This window comes from Bidens hawaiensis, unplaced genomic scaffold (assembly GCF_021521415.1).
Source record: "Bidens hawaiensis isolate Kalapana, Puna unplaced genomic scaffold, B.hawaiensis_p1.1 tig00039639_1, whole genome shotgun sequence".
NCBI classification, from domain to species: domain Eukaryota; kingdom Viridiplantae; phylum Streptophyta; class Magnoliopsida; order Asterales; family Asteraceae; genus Bidens; species Bidens hawaiensis.
The window spans coordinates 87,656-102,547 of record NW_027505619.1 but is presented as its reverse complement, the minus strand read 5'-3'; the positions used below and the strand labels follow the sequence as shown (position 1 = coordinate 102,547).

Here is a 14,892-nt window from a genome sequence, read left to right as displayed (position 1 = left end):
TTAAAAATAAGATAGAAAATGTAATGAGTTTTGGATTTGAGAGATTGGTATTTATTGAAAAGTTAAAATGAGAAAAACATACGAAATAGAGACAGGAATTTACCCTAAAGTACACTTTGTTTCCATTTTGAGAAATTGAGCGTTGAATGAGTGGAAAAATGGTATGTTAATGAGTTTCGAAACAATTTGAATCCAAGCAATAGGAAATTCCCAATTCAATTCGTTATATAATATAAGAAGATGAAGTTCATAATGATCGAACTCAAATTTACTCTTGAAATCAATCCATCAGAATAGAATAGAATGGGAGGATGTTTCTCTGACGTAAGCGGAGGAAAAGCTGGCGTCGGCGGCTATAACCTTCAACATCAAAGTAGCAGCAGCAATGCTGTTTCATCACCTAATGAAGCTGTCGATCTATTCTACCACTTCAAAGGCCTTCAACCACTCTACACCAGAATTCAGGTATTTATTCATAGCGTCTTCAACTTCAAATTTCTGTTATTAACCACTTTAAATTACTTCATTTTGATATTTCGTATTAATAAGTTTGTGATGTTAACTATTAAGTTGGTCTCATTGTATTAGCTTTTTCTAATCATAACTGGGGAATAGTATTCATTTTGATACTAATAGGATAATTTCAGTTAAGCTAATTGCCTAAGCCTAATTACTACATTAACCGTTTTATTATGTTTCGGGACAGAGCATACCGATTTAAAAAATCACTTTGGCTCGGGTCAAAATTGGTTGGACTAGAATTAATTAGCTTAGCTTCATATGAGTCGTATAAAACAAGGTTCAAGATAGGTTAACCCACTATATTTATTTTATGGCGACTAGTGGCGGAGGTGGTGCCAACGACAATAGTGGTGTCGATCATGGTGGTAGTGCCGGTAGTGGGACAGAGAAGGCGGCGACGGTACCATTGATTAATGTTGCAGTGGCGGTGGCAGCGGTTGTGTCATTTGCTCGCCCTTTTGGACTTATTTTACGTTATCAACTGATTTAGGAGCTGCCCATTTTGACTCGTTTAAGTTGATTCGACCCATTATGATTCGTTTAATTTGTGTCAATTCATGTGAACCCGGATGCATACTTTTCATAATCAAATCAACCCACCTATTGATTAGTGGGCTTAGTATATTATGGTAACTGCTTTGCAAGTATGAACTATGGTTGACTCTAATGAAATATCAGTGTTATTTAAAACTTGGGAGGCACCTTTATTGTGTGTCCATTACCCAATGGAGGTTAAAATTATTTGGCCTTTTATGCTAGGTGAGAGAATATCCGAGTAGTGTCATTCATTTAAGTAGAGTATAAGTCAACTGTTAAACTAACTTTGGTTTCCATACATGCAAGTCTAAAGTCACATGATGGCTTTTGGTGGTTCTCAATATTGTGTATGCCCTCCTAGGATGTAATATGGAGTATAGTAGTGCTTTATTAGTGTTTCCCCATAGCTTGATTAGCTTCCCTTTGTGTTCATATTTAAAGCGTACAAAACATACACAATTTTCTGGTACCAGTCACCGTAGTGTTGGATATTTAGAAGCAACACATAAACTGGGAATATTTGCACAGAAGTTGTGCAGTAAGAAGAATAACAATTAAATTGAACGTGATATATTATTGATGGAATTGATGAATGTTTACATGAGAATTGCCCTATTTATACTAAAACATCTCTTCTAATTTACGCTAATATTGTAAACGATTTTATACAATAACCGTCATAAACCCTAAATATCTTAACGGGCCTAATTCTATATTTACAGTTCTGGCCCTTTTATAATAACAATAATTACAGAACTAAATAATTAAACTACTTTATGATTAAATTCCAATATTCCCCCTTAAGCATAAAGTGTTATTCAAGCTTCACATCTTCTCTTCTTTCTTTCAAGCGTGACTGCTTCAGGACCAGCTTCCTTTTTGTTGACATTGACTTCAATCTTTCTTCCAAGCATTGTTCCATGGCACCATTCCAATGTTTCTAAATAGAGCTTGTAAACTGTCCTTACTTCAATGTGCATGTTTTCTTCAAAGCCAAGTTTCATTGCTATTGATTTCCATCCATTCTGTATAATGGTTTCTTCATATCCACCATAGAGTTGCAGCAACATAAACAAATCGAAAAGATCGATTTCTTCCCAGAAACTGAAGTAAGGTGGTATAGGTCGGCTGAAATACGAGTCTATATACTCGTTGTGGAACCAACTGAGTAAACCATAAAATGCTTCTCTAAACTTATAACCAAATCTTTTAATTAAGACATGGGTCTGCAAAATGTCTAAAAATGTCATACAATCATCAAATGATGTCAGAATTGGGGGATAGAATTCCTTTTTCTTATCATCTGTTTCAGCCATGATATTCTTTGTTTCAAAATAATTTACCAAATCTTCATCGGCATATATTGTCCCATTTGGTATTTCTTTTACAAAAACACATCCCACCATCTACTATTATATCAAAACCATTTTGCTTTAACAGTTTCAAACTTAACATATTTTTCCTAGGCTTGGGACATAAAACACATTTGGAACACTTATCTCCGTTCCAATCAAAATTGAGGGATACTATACCAGCACCTTTAACAAATAAAAAATCTGTTTCTAATCGGGTTTCAGTTCCGTAACTTGGTTCAAAAGTTTTAAACACAACCATGTTTCCTGTCATATGATTGTGACACAAAGTGTTTAAATACCAAAGTCTATCATATGTTTCAAATTGGGTTCCATGAACCAGAAACTCCTTTTCTTTAAATAAATTGAAATTTTTTAGGGGACATTCAAATGCAAAGTGACCCGTACCTTTACATTTATGGCATTCAACGAGTGATTTTGCTGTTTGTTATGACGTTTCTGCCATGTTTTTTCGGGTACTTCTGTTTTTTTGACCGTACATGGCTCGTTACAAGACGAATTACTTTTCGGTTCTTGCATCTTCTTTGCTTTTGCCTTCATTCTTCTTCACAGATTCTTTTCTTGGGTTTTCGTTAATCTACGCCCATCTTTAAACTTTAATCTATCATCTTCTAATTTTAGACCTCCCAATTCCCTTTGTATTTCATCAACGTGACTTTTCGGTATTATCGAACCGAACTTCGCAGCGGTGTTAGCGCTGCCACACATGATCCCATCTTGATCTTTCTGAGTCGCGAATATTGCATGAAACTCCTGGCCAACATTGACACTTTCATGACTAACACCCGGGACGCTCCTTCGTCCAATCTTCCTGAGATCGCTCATGATCTCGACTTCAATCGCCGCTCATTCATTCTTTCACTTCTCCTTGCTTCTGATTGTAATTGACATAGGACTTTGTAATCTGGCTCTGATGCCACTTGTTGGATATTCAGAAGCAACACATAAACTGGGAATTTGCACAAAAGTTATGCAATAAGAAGAATAACAATTAAATTGAACGTGATATATTATTGATGGAATTGATGAATGTTTACATGAGAATTGCCCTATTTATATTGAAACATCGCTTCCAATTTACGCTAATATTCTGTACGGTTTTATACAATAACCGTCATAAACCCCAAATATCTTAACGGGCCTGATTTTTATATTTACAGTTCTGGCCCTTCTATAATAACAATAATTACAGAACTAAATAATTAAACTACTTTATGTTTAAATTCCAATACGTAGAATAGTCTGCCTGTTTCTCTCTTTTGGGTCAACATGGCAGTGGGTTCGGCAAGAGCCTCGGCATTTGACATATGGCAGAGTGGATAGTGATTGGTTGAGGCTGTTGTGTAGGAACCTGTTGTATAGGAACAAGTGAACAACAGGTTGTTGTGTAGGAAATTTATCGAGATAGTTGAATAGAATTAATGTAGCCATTTGATAGGAGATATCTTCGTGGAGAATGGAAACATGGTTTCATCAAACTCGGCATGTCGAGTTGTATAAATGCGGTAAGTAATCGGATACAATAACCTTTGTATTGAGTGCTATAGCCAATAAAAATACGCTAGATACCGCGGATGCTCATTTATGAGTAAAGTAATCACGTAAGTAATTGAACACTCAGCAAATGAATACACAAAAGTTATAACAGTTAGGGGCGTTATTGGACAGCAAACCAAAAGGAGTCCTGTACTCCTGTTGTCCAAACAGTTTAGTCTTTTATTGGGCAACTGGTTGATAATACGTGCGGCTAAACTAAAAGCATCAACTCATAAAGTGTGTAGGCATGAGCACTAAAGAGCATGCCTAGACCTTTTTTAGTGATGTGACACTTGAATTCTGTTGAGGAGTGTAAGGGCACAATAGTTGTTGGTGAGTGTCATTTTCTATAAGTAGAGAGCGTATTTGACGCTTCATATATTATGTACCACCATTTCGGTTTGACCTTGCATAGGACCTGTGTCTGTACACAATCAAGGAAAATATCTAGTAGATGAAAAATTGGATTTTGCCTTCAAGGGTAAAACCACATGAACAGAGAAAAATCGTTAACAAAAATAATAGAATAGTCGTAGTCACTCGTAGTAGCAATAGGAGATAGACCCATAGATCATGGTGTCTTTCTGAAAGTTAGCATGAGGAGCAAATGATCTATTTTGGTAAAAGAGAAGTAACAAATAAAGGTTAAAACTTGTTTAATAAAGAGATAATATCAAAAGCTAGTTGGCCTAATCTACTATGCTAAATTTTAGTAAGATGCTTGGAGTCATGAAGGTGTGTAGATGTGTTTGCTTGTCTTCATGCCTTTCCATGCTGGGAATTTCCCTTTCAAAAGGATCCTGAATAATATGAAGTTAGCTAGCTAACTAAAGTTTTTAAGACGAGGAACAAGAACATCTTGCATCCTTTAAATCAAACTTCTCAAGATGGACCAATACGTGAATATATGCAAAACATATCATTGCCAAAAGGTAGCTTTGTTTTTTATACCAAGTGCGGGCAGAAGAATTTAGGATTGGAGATTGTGTCATGTGGGCAGTAAGCGTCTAGTAGGTAGATGGGGACATGGCAATTTGCATGAAAGCATGGCCAAGTTGAAATCAATATATGAGGTTCAGTTAGCAAAAATGGCTGAATCAAGGTAAGTTTTGGCATAATGACAATCGATTCAACAAAGTTGCCAATGAAGTGAGTACCGCCTTAGTCATGATTGCATGATTTGGAAGACAGTTGTTGTGCAATTATTGAAAATCAGTTCATTGCCTTCACGCTGAAAAATAAGCTCCCCAAAAGAAGGTCGAGGTTGAATAACCCGATGAGTGACAGAGAATATCATAAAAGACGAAAGAGACCCACAAATAAACTATTGTGACTTGCCATTTCAGCAACAAGGTGTCCAATAGTTGTCAATGGTCTCAAAAATACTTGAACTTTTGACCCTAATCAGAAATAGAATTCTCTCTTGAAGTTTTCTTAGTCCTTGGTTTTAAAAAGCATGATGTGCTCTTAGTCTCCGATGCATTTTGATCCCAAGAGTCGACACTGCTAAAAAGTTATCTATAAATACCATTTTCATTTTGTAACCTTTGAACACTTAAAAGTCATAAATTTAATCAAAAAAATAAATACGAGAAAAACTCTAGCATCATCTTATGTATAACCAAAATAAGTTTGACCTCTACATATGCCGGTATATGCGTAAGATACAAATAATTTATTCCGAAAACGCACTTAACGACTTCAACGCCTCATTCTAGAGCCATATTAATCAATTGTCTTTGAGGTTTTTTTTTATTTTAAATAACATCCAACTCTCATAACTCTACTTCAAGCCTCCAACTCTTCATCGCTCTAATCATTAGAGTTAGGAAAGTTGAAGAGTCTCATGCACTTTGTATTCTTCTAATCCTTGAAAGTTAACAAGTCTTCTCCTCAAGAATGCCACGTTTACCTATTAGTTTCGGGTTAGAGTTCAAGCCTTCAAGGTACTTTTAGACATATGAGGAGTAGGAAGAGGAATAAGAGGTGGTGATGGTGGACATTTGGTGTTGGTGAAAAGTAATAACTAGTAAGAGGTACTTTTAGACATATGAGGAGTAGGAGGAGGAATAAGAGGTGGTGATGGCGTGAACATTTGGTGTTGGTGAAAAGTAGTAAAAGCAACAATTGAGAGACGATTGAAAAGGCATTCAGTGGCCTTCACTTTGAGAAATAAGCTCCCAGAAAGGTCGAGATTGAGCAACCCGATGAGTGGTAGAGAATGTCTCACAAGATGGATCGAGCACACAATGAAAGCATTGAGACTTGCCCATTCTAGCAACAAGTTGTTCGTTAGTTGTCACTTGTCAGTAATCTTAAGAGGTGGTGATGGCGAGAAAATTTGGTGTTGGTGAAAAGTAGTAAAAGCAACAATTGAGAGACGATTGAAAAGGCATTCAGTGGCCTTCACTTTGAGAAATAAGCTCGTCGAGATTGAGCAACCCGATGAGTAGTAGAGAATGTCTCACAAGATGGATCGAGCACACAATGAAAGCATTGAGACTTGCCCATTCTAGCAACAAGTTGTTCGTTAGTTGTCACTTGTCAGTAATCTTAAAAAGACTTAAACTTTTGGCCATCACAAGAAACACAAGTACGTTTTGAAGTTTTCGTAACAAGTCATGTAGGTTCTACACTTCTGCATGCTTTACATGAAGTCCTTGGTTTTAAAAACCGCGATGCTCCCCCATTGCATTTTGAGCTTAGAAGCTGATGCACATGCATCACATATACGGCTTTTGTCGATCTATAACTGCTCATTCAACTTTATTGTATTTAAACGGGATAACTTCACCAACTCTCACAACACAAACTTTTTAACCATATATTCTTAAAAAATTTTCAATTTAAACAAGCTACTAGTATTTATTATCACACTTGTTAATAGGTAGGGTCAGAAAGAAAGAAGAGAGGAGTTAAAAGGAATTTTTGAAAATTCATCTATAATATATACAAACGAAGACATAAAAATCATACGTGTCGCGATGTGGTCGCTCCCCATTTTTTTGGAGTCACCAGATTTGCTTTATTTTTAAATGGAGGCTTCTCATGCATTTGATCCAAATTTATGGGTATGAGTCTTACCAAACCCAGATTTTCCTTAAACGGGTTATAACATCTCATTAAATTAAAAATTATTCTCACCAAATTATTTATGTAAAAATCCTATAAAATAGGATATAATAAAAAATAATATCTTATTTATTTTAAAAAAGATATATATATATTATTTAAATTAAAAAACCAATTTGATAGTAAAAAAAATAAACGGGTCTTGGGTCTAATCAAACCATAAATATTATTAACTTTCATAAATATTATATATAATTAAAAAACCTATTTCATAGTAAAAAAAATAAACGGGTTTTGGGTCTCATCAAAACCATATAGCTTTTAAACCGGGTTATAACATCTCATTTATTTGTGAAACAGTTTATCATCAAACCATAAGTATATTATTAACTTTTATACAATAAAAAATATAAATTAAAAAAAAAATAAATATTAGAACAAATAATATAAAACAACACCCGTAATACGGGGGATAAAAACTAGATAACTATTAATAATATCAAACTATTGTCTCATCCTTTAGTGTATAACTGATATATGTTTGTACTATCCACTACTAGATAAAAAAAGAGCATCAATGGTGGAGTTGTCTGTCGATGGTATAAGCCTTGCCGATGACAATCCCGACATAAACAGGTTGTCGAATGATAGGAGGTTTGCTCTTGCTTACAGATTACCAATGGTTGTTACCTTGGAATCACCATTGGCCACTAAACTGACGGGTCATCGACAAATGTCGTCCAAGTTGACTATTACCGACAAATTTCCTACACACCCTTTGTTGTATTTCTGTTAATGGAATCAAATTCTATGTTTCTGGAGAAAAAGTAACCGTAGGTCTTCTCTATATGTGTATATATGTATTTGATCAAGTTTTTCTCATTTACGCATATGGCATCATCGGTCAAATATAAAACACCTATTACACTGTTATGAGCCCATAAACCATTATTAAAAGCCCACATAATATATTAATGAAATCATAAAATCCTACGTGTCGCGATGTGGTCGCTCCCCCTTTTTTTGGAGTAACCAGATTTGCTTGATTTTTAAATGGAGGCTTCTCATGCATTTGACCCGAATTTATGGGTATGAGTCTTACCAAACCTAGATTTTCCTTAAACGGGTTATAACATCTCATTAAATTAAAAATTATTCTCACCAAATTATTTATGTAAAAATCCTATAAAATAGGATATACTAAAAATTAATATCTTATTTATTTTAATATATATATATATATATATATATAGTATCTAAATTATAAAACCAATTTTATAGTAAAAAAAATAAACAGGTCTTAGGTCTCATCAAACCATAAGTATATTATTATTAAATTTCATAAATATTATGAATAATTAGAAAACCAATTTATAGTAAAAGAAAACGGGTCTCAGGTCTCATCAAACCATATAGCTTTTAAACCGGATTATAACATCTCATTTATTTGTGAAACGATTTATCATCAAACCATAAGTACATTTTATTTTCATACAATAAAAAAATATAAATTCAAAAAATAAATAAATATTAGAACAAATAATATAAAACAACCCCCGTAATACGGGGGATAAAAACTAGTTACAAATAAATATAAAAAATATATGTAATATTATGAAAGAATGAGGAGGATATTTGAATACAAGAAAAATTAAGGAAATAGAATTTGTTTATAGAAACGATAATGTTAATAAGAAATTAAAGAAACGTAAATGATATTAAACCTTGTGATGCGGACGCGGTAACATCGGAAGTTACGTGGGAAGGTAACAAGGAAGGAAAGGTACACGAAAATCAAATTTACCCCTGTGTTGTGTATATATGTCTGACACTCATATCATATAATAATAATAATAATAATAATAATAATAATAAAAAGTTCACGAGTTGATCAATTGGAGGTTGTTTATCTGACGTCAGCGGAGGAAAAGCGGCCATTGCAGGCGACTGTGGCCATAACCTTCAACATCAAAGACGCAATGCTGTTAATTCTTCTTCATCCGGTACGGTACCTAATGATGCAGTTGATCTCTTCTACCGCTCTAAAGGCCTTCAGCCACTCTACACTAGAATTGAGGTATCACTGTTTTTAGTTCCGTTAGGGTTTGAAATCTCTGCGATCAGTAAGCTCTAAGCCCTAGAATTAGGGTATTGTGACTTGAAGGACGAGATTAAGATAATAATCAGGCAATGGCTATAGTTAATTTTGTGGATATGTGTGCAATCTGTTTATTAGGAAGGATAATTTGACACTAAATAACTTGAAAATCGTGATCATAACCGGTTTTTTTTTGCACTTTGAAACCTCCTAAAACAGTTGATTCAGAGTCGTTAGGCTGTGAGTGTGTCTTTTGTTTTGGCTTTATTAGCACATGTTCATCATTTGTTATATTATATAATCGTATGATGTTTAGAGGTTTTTTTTATTGTTTTGATATTAATCAGTTGACAATGTTACTTTGGTAAGTGAATGGTGATACTGATAACCAAATGATTTATATTCATACTTTACATCATACAAACAGTTTTCTGATATCAATCATTTTACAATAGCCTGCTTGGTTCTTTCTTTTGGTTTTGGCATGTCAACTTCACTGATAAAAATGATAAAACTAATATATTGGAGCTTTTCTGAAGTTAATGATCTTTTCGATGTTTAAGTTGATTTGTTGTGAACTATTTATTTGCTTGATAAGTGACAATGGTAAGAATAAAATGTACTTTGTGCTTGTAATCTATTCAAATGCAAACACATGTGAAAAAGTGAGATGACAAGTAACAAGTATTAGAAGAATACAACATTAGTCTGAAAAGAGGACCTTCAGCTGCATAGGAGCATTGTTGTTAGAATGGAGAGGGAAAAAGAATTTCCATATTTTTTTCGCTTAACATTTTGTATGATTAGATATAAAGTTCTATCCAAACAAAAGTCAGAAAGATATATTTATTATCATTTCTTTCTTGCTCTGTATTTTGTTGATAGTGACGTTAGATAACAAAACAAACACAACACCAACGTTCTTATTAACTTTGTTTATGTCTATTTATTGAAAGGTATTCCCCTCCACATGTGACTGACTCCTTGATAATGAAATTGCAGTTATCTTTATCAGCTTCAAAGTTACGTGATCTTGACATCATGTCAAAGGTACCTTAACTAGATCTTATTTTTATATGATTGTTGTTTTTATGTATTCTTTTCATGCAATCTTTTTCTGACTTCAAATTCTCTCTATTTCTTTTAAGTATTCTTTATGAATGTGTTTTATGCATACACTAGATATTAACATCTTTTCTTGTTTGTTTTGCAATTCAACAACCTAAGATTATGTTGATGTTATGATTTTTTCTTAATTGTAGAGCGACCCCTATGGCAGTGGTATATGAAAAGAAGAAAGATGGAACTCTTGAGGAAGTTGGTCGCACTGAAGTGATAATGAACAACTTGAATCCCATGTGGATTCAGAAAATCAATGTTGCATTTAACTTTGAGATTTTTCAGCCATTGGTGTAAGCATCCCACTATTTTATTTAAGTTTTCATACTATTTGGTATGACACCATTCGGCCATTGAATATTTAGTAAATTATCTGCATATCTCCGTGTTCATTTTCAGCTTCCGGGTGTATGATGTGGATACAAAGTATCATAATTTGTCAACAAAGGTCTATTAAGCTTCTTTTATCTTTAAATAGTTTTGTTAGAGGTGGCATTGTCATCCCATTTACTTATGAATGTGTTGATTCGTGTTATGTTTTCTCTCTAATGGGTCAAATAGCTCTCAAGGGTCAAAAGTGTTTCAAGGTGTATTTTTAGTACAAAAAAACTCATAAATCATTCAAAAAGCAAGATTACTATTATAAGAATATAACTTTTGCAATCATATCTTACACCACAATAATTTATAAAAAGTTCAATAATTTGGGGTATACCTATACTAAACATTACCCGTTTTTTCACCAATTTCCAAACACACCTGTACCATTCCAACTTATAATTTTATGTTTGTGTGATTATTGTATGTGTTCTTCAAAGTTGTTCATCTTTTTATATCTTAAATCATCTTAATTTTGTTAATGTTTCACAGATGCTGGACCTAAAAGACCAAGATTTTATTGGTGAAGCTAACTGTGTTTTGTCAGAGGTAAGTTTCCTTCCTAGTTTTATACGAGTTTGAATGTTTATTTTGCTTGTATGAAGATCACTTCACCAATGAACACACTTGTCTCGCTTTTTTTAAACACTTATCAAGCCTTTGTAAATGGCGCTTTCTAAGACATTTAACCTTTAGAAAACATACCAAATGTACTATTACTAAAAACGACTATAAGGGTCAAAATGTGTCAGATCGAAAAAGTATAGATAGGTGAAAGTATTAACATGATCAAAAAGCTACGCTACTTAGATTATAATCTATTTTTTTGGGATTAAGACAATTTAGTAGACATTACCCGCCTTTAGTTCTTGTGTCGTAACTTGATACTTTTTATGCTGCAAATTACTATTTTAGTAATAGTGTGTTAAAATTGCACCTAATATATGTCACCTAGACATAAATTCGACCCAAATCTATTCTTACCTGTTAGGCTGGTACACCTGATTAAAGCTGATTCCCGTTCATCTAACATTCTCAGATCATGACGCACCAAAACCGGAGTATGACCCTAAAACTTCATGGTAGAAATGGGCATGATATTGGATATTTGGGTTCAATAACTGTTCATGCAGAGGAAACCATTGCTTCCAGAATGGCTATTGAGATGAAACTCCGGTGTTCAAACTTGGATAACAAGGATCATTTCTCTAAAAGTGTAATTACTCACTCAATGACTACTAACAAAATATTAATATTAATCATGGTCATTTGATTATCAGAATCTGTTTTTAAATTTTTTATCTTTTTACCTGTTTAGGATCCATTCTTAAGAATCTCTAGGGTTGTTGAGGCTGGAAATCCTATTCCAGTTTGCAAGACAGAAGTTGTGAACAATAATTTGGACCCAGTATGGAAGCCTTTGTGTATAACTATGCAGCAATTTGTGAGCAAGGTGAAGTTGACTAATTTTATCCTATACGCATTATACTGTATCTTTTATTAAATCGCCTTTATATGATATTTTTTTAAGCAGCCTTTTCTTTTGTTTTCTACTGAATTACATATATGTTATTCTATTTTACAGGATAACCCTCTAATAATAGAGTGTTTTGACTTCAATAGCAATGGCAACCACACATTTATGGGGTAATTTTTGTTATTTTGTTGTAGTTACATAAATGACACATCTCACTTCAGGTTTTGTGTTTTACCCTACCGTAACTAAGTATAGCTGTATGGCTAATTAATTTGTGAAAGCTTTTATTATTTACAGTAAACTGCAAACATCAATTCAAGATATGGAAAATCTTTACAAAATGAAAGCAGGTGCAAATTTTGTCATTCCATCTTCTCGTAGCAAGGGTCATGAGAAGGTAAATTGTGTTAATTTGTGAAGCATTGTAATTTACTTTGCAATTAGTGAACCATTATAACTACAAAAAAAAGCAATAAAATTGCATCTTATGTTTACATGTTATATAGGTTCTGAAGGGTAAACTTTTTGTGGATACGTATGAGGAGAAGGAGCTGTATAGTTTTCTTGACTATATTTCTAGTGGGTTTGAAATGAACTTCATGGTAGCCGTTGATTTTACAGGTAATTGTTTTTAATTAATTATGCTAAAATGTGACATCTGCTAATGATTCATTTTTTCACAGCTTCAAATGGTGATCCTCGAAATCCGGATTCATTGCATTATATCGACTATTCTGGTCGCTTAAATGCATATCAACAGGTTGCTAGTTTCCCACTTTTTTTTCACCTGTTTATAAATAATATATGCATCAAGGGGTCTTCATACACTTAATATATGTCTGTTTACTCATTAATATATATAAATTTTTGTGATTACAGGCTATTATGGAAGTTGGGGAAGTTATACAAGTTTATGATTATGATAAACGCTTTCCTGCTTGGGGTTTTGGAGGGAAGTTATACAATGGCTCTGTTTCTCATTGTTTCAACCTTAGTGGAAATGCTGGTAACTTCGAGGTACCCCTATTTTGGCCTGTTACTTGACCCACCCCTTTTTTCCCCTGTACTATTTTTCACATAGTGAAATCATTGTAGATTGCTAAAATAGACACAATTTTGTAGGTTGGAGGAGTACAAGGGATAATGGATGCTTATAAGAATGCGCTGCATACGGTCTCTCTTCATGGGCCCACTTTATTTGGTCAAGTAGTCAATCAAGCTGCGGAAATAGCTGCTCAATCACTTTCAACCAATCCCACCAAGTACTTTGTGTTGCTAATCATAACGGTAAACACTTGTATATACACATTACTCTTTTTATTTCTATGAAATTTATAAATCTTATGCTATTGTATTAGGATGGAGTTCTTAGTGATCTCCAAGAGACTAAAGATGCACTGGTCAGGGCCTCTGATTTACCCCTCTCAATCCTAATTGTTGGAGTTGGTAATGCTGATTTTAAACAAATGGAGGTAAATATTGTGGTCTTTTTGTTAACATTTTATACCAAATGTGGGTATGTGATTTGCGACCCTCATAATAACTTGTAACAGATTTTGGATGCTGATACGGGGCCACGTTTGGAGAGCTCAACGGGAAGAATAGCTACTCGAGATATTGTTCAGTTTGTTCCCATGCGTGAAGTGCAGCGTAAGTATTTTTGAAACATTTTTAGTAATCAGCACATGTAATTATATTTAACACACCAAATATTTATATAAACCTAAAATAATGTGTTTTTTGAACATTGTGTAGAAGGTGGAAGATCAATGGTTCAGGCTTTATTGGAAGAGTTACCGGGTCAATTCTTGACATATATGAGAAGTAGAGATATCAAGCCTCTTGGTACTAAGGTCCACGAGTCTCCTATCCCACCAGATCCTTTTGTCACTTGATCATTAGTCAAATGCGTACTAGAAGCCTCTTAGTAGCACGTTTTATTTGTTTTTTTTATTTTTTTTTGACTTCTCAATGGTTTTAGAATCGTATTTGATTGTGGGTGCGAACTTTATGAAATATGTTTTTGGATCTCGACTTTATTAACACTTCCTTTTAAGTGTAAAAATGCGGTGTATATATAATTGGTGGTTCTATATTCAAAGTTGAAAATATTGTGTTTGTGATCTCAATGATTGAAATGGGTGACCTGATATCTGATCCATGATGATTAAATGGATTGTGATATAATATGGGTCTTGCAAATCTATATAGATGGATATTGTGCATATAGTATGATAAAAGTGTGGGTTAAAGGCTACATGTGTGTTTGATTTGATTGGTTTTTTATGAGTAAATTAATGCATTAATTTTAAATAGTAATAGTAATATTATTATTGTTATTATAACTGATATTTTCAGAAAACTAACTTAAAAGGTTGTGGAAAATGGTAATAAATACAATTTCTTCTTTAAAAATGTATGTTCATCTTCGTCTATTGTTTTGCTTAGAGCAACTATAATGGGCTCCAATGCCCAAGGTCTGAGCATATGCGGCATATTATGGACTGAGCAAGTTGCGGTTCATCGATATGGAGGTAGAGATTGTGCTGCAGGTTTGTACCTGCAACCCTGCAATGGACATGAAACTACCAATTGGAAAAAGAAATAATAAAGGATAATAAATGACAAATTGAATGCATATTCCAACTTCCACCGGCTAGAAGGATAAATATAAAATATTAAAGATTTTATAAACTCTATAAATTAGCACCCACACAACTAACATCAAAAAACCAAACTATTACCAAATATTCACTTTCAACCAAAAAAATGAAAAATAA

At 33.6% G+C, this 14,892-nt stretch overlaps 1 protein-coding gene across 1 annotated transcript; it reads left to right on the top strand.

Annotated features, from left to right (window-relative positions):
* Positions 1-303: 303 nt before the first annotated feature.
* LOC143614322 (protein BONZAI 3-like) lies at positions 304-14,219 on the top strand. The gene is made up of 16 exons (XM_077087796.1): positions 304-465; positions 10,141-10,187; positions 10,401-10,550; positions 10,657-10,705; positions 11,128-11,184; positions 11,675-11,851; positions 11,954-12,088; positions 12,221-12,282; positions 12,410-12,509; positions 12,619-12,733; positions 12,796-12,872; positions 12,992-13,129; positions 13,235-13,399; positions 13,471-13,584; positions 13,666-13,762; positions 13,868-14,219. The coding sequence occupies exons 1-16, from the start codon at positions 304-306 to the stop codon at positions 14,005-14,007; spliced, it is 1,785 nt and encodes a 594-aa protein (XP_076943911.1). The 3' UTR covers positions 14,008-14,219.
* The last annotated feature ends 673 nt before the right edge of the window (positions 14,220-14,892 follow it).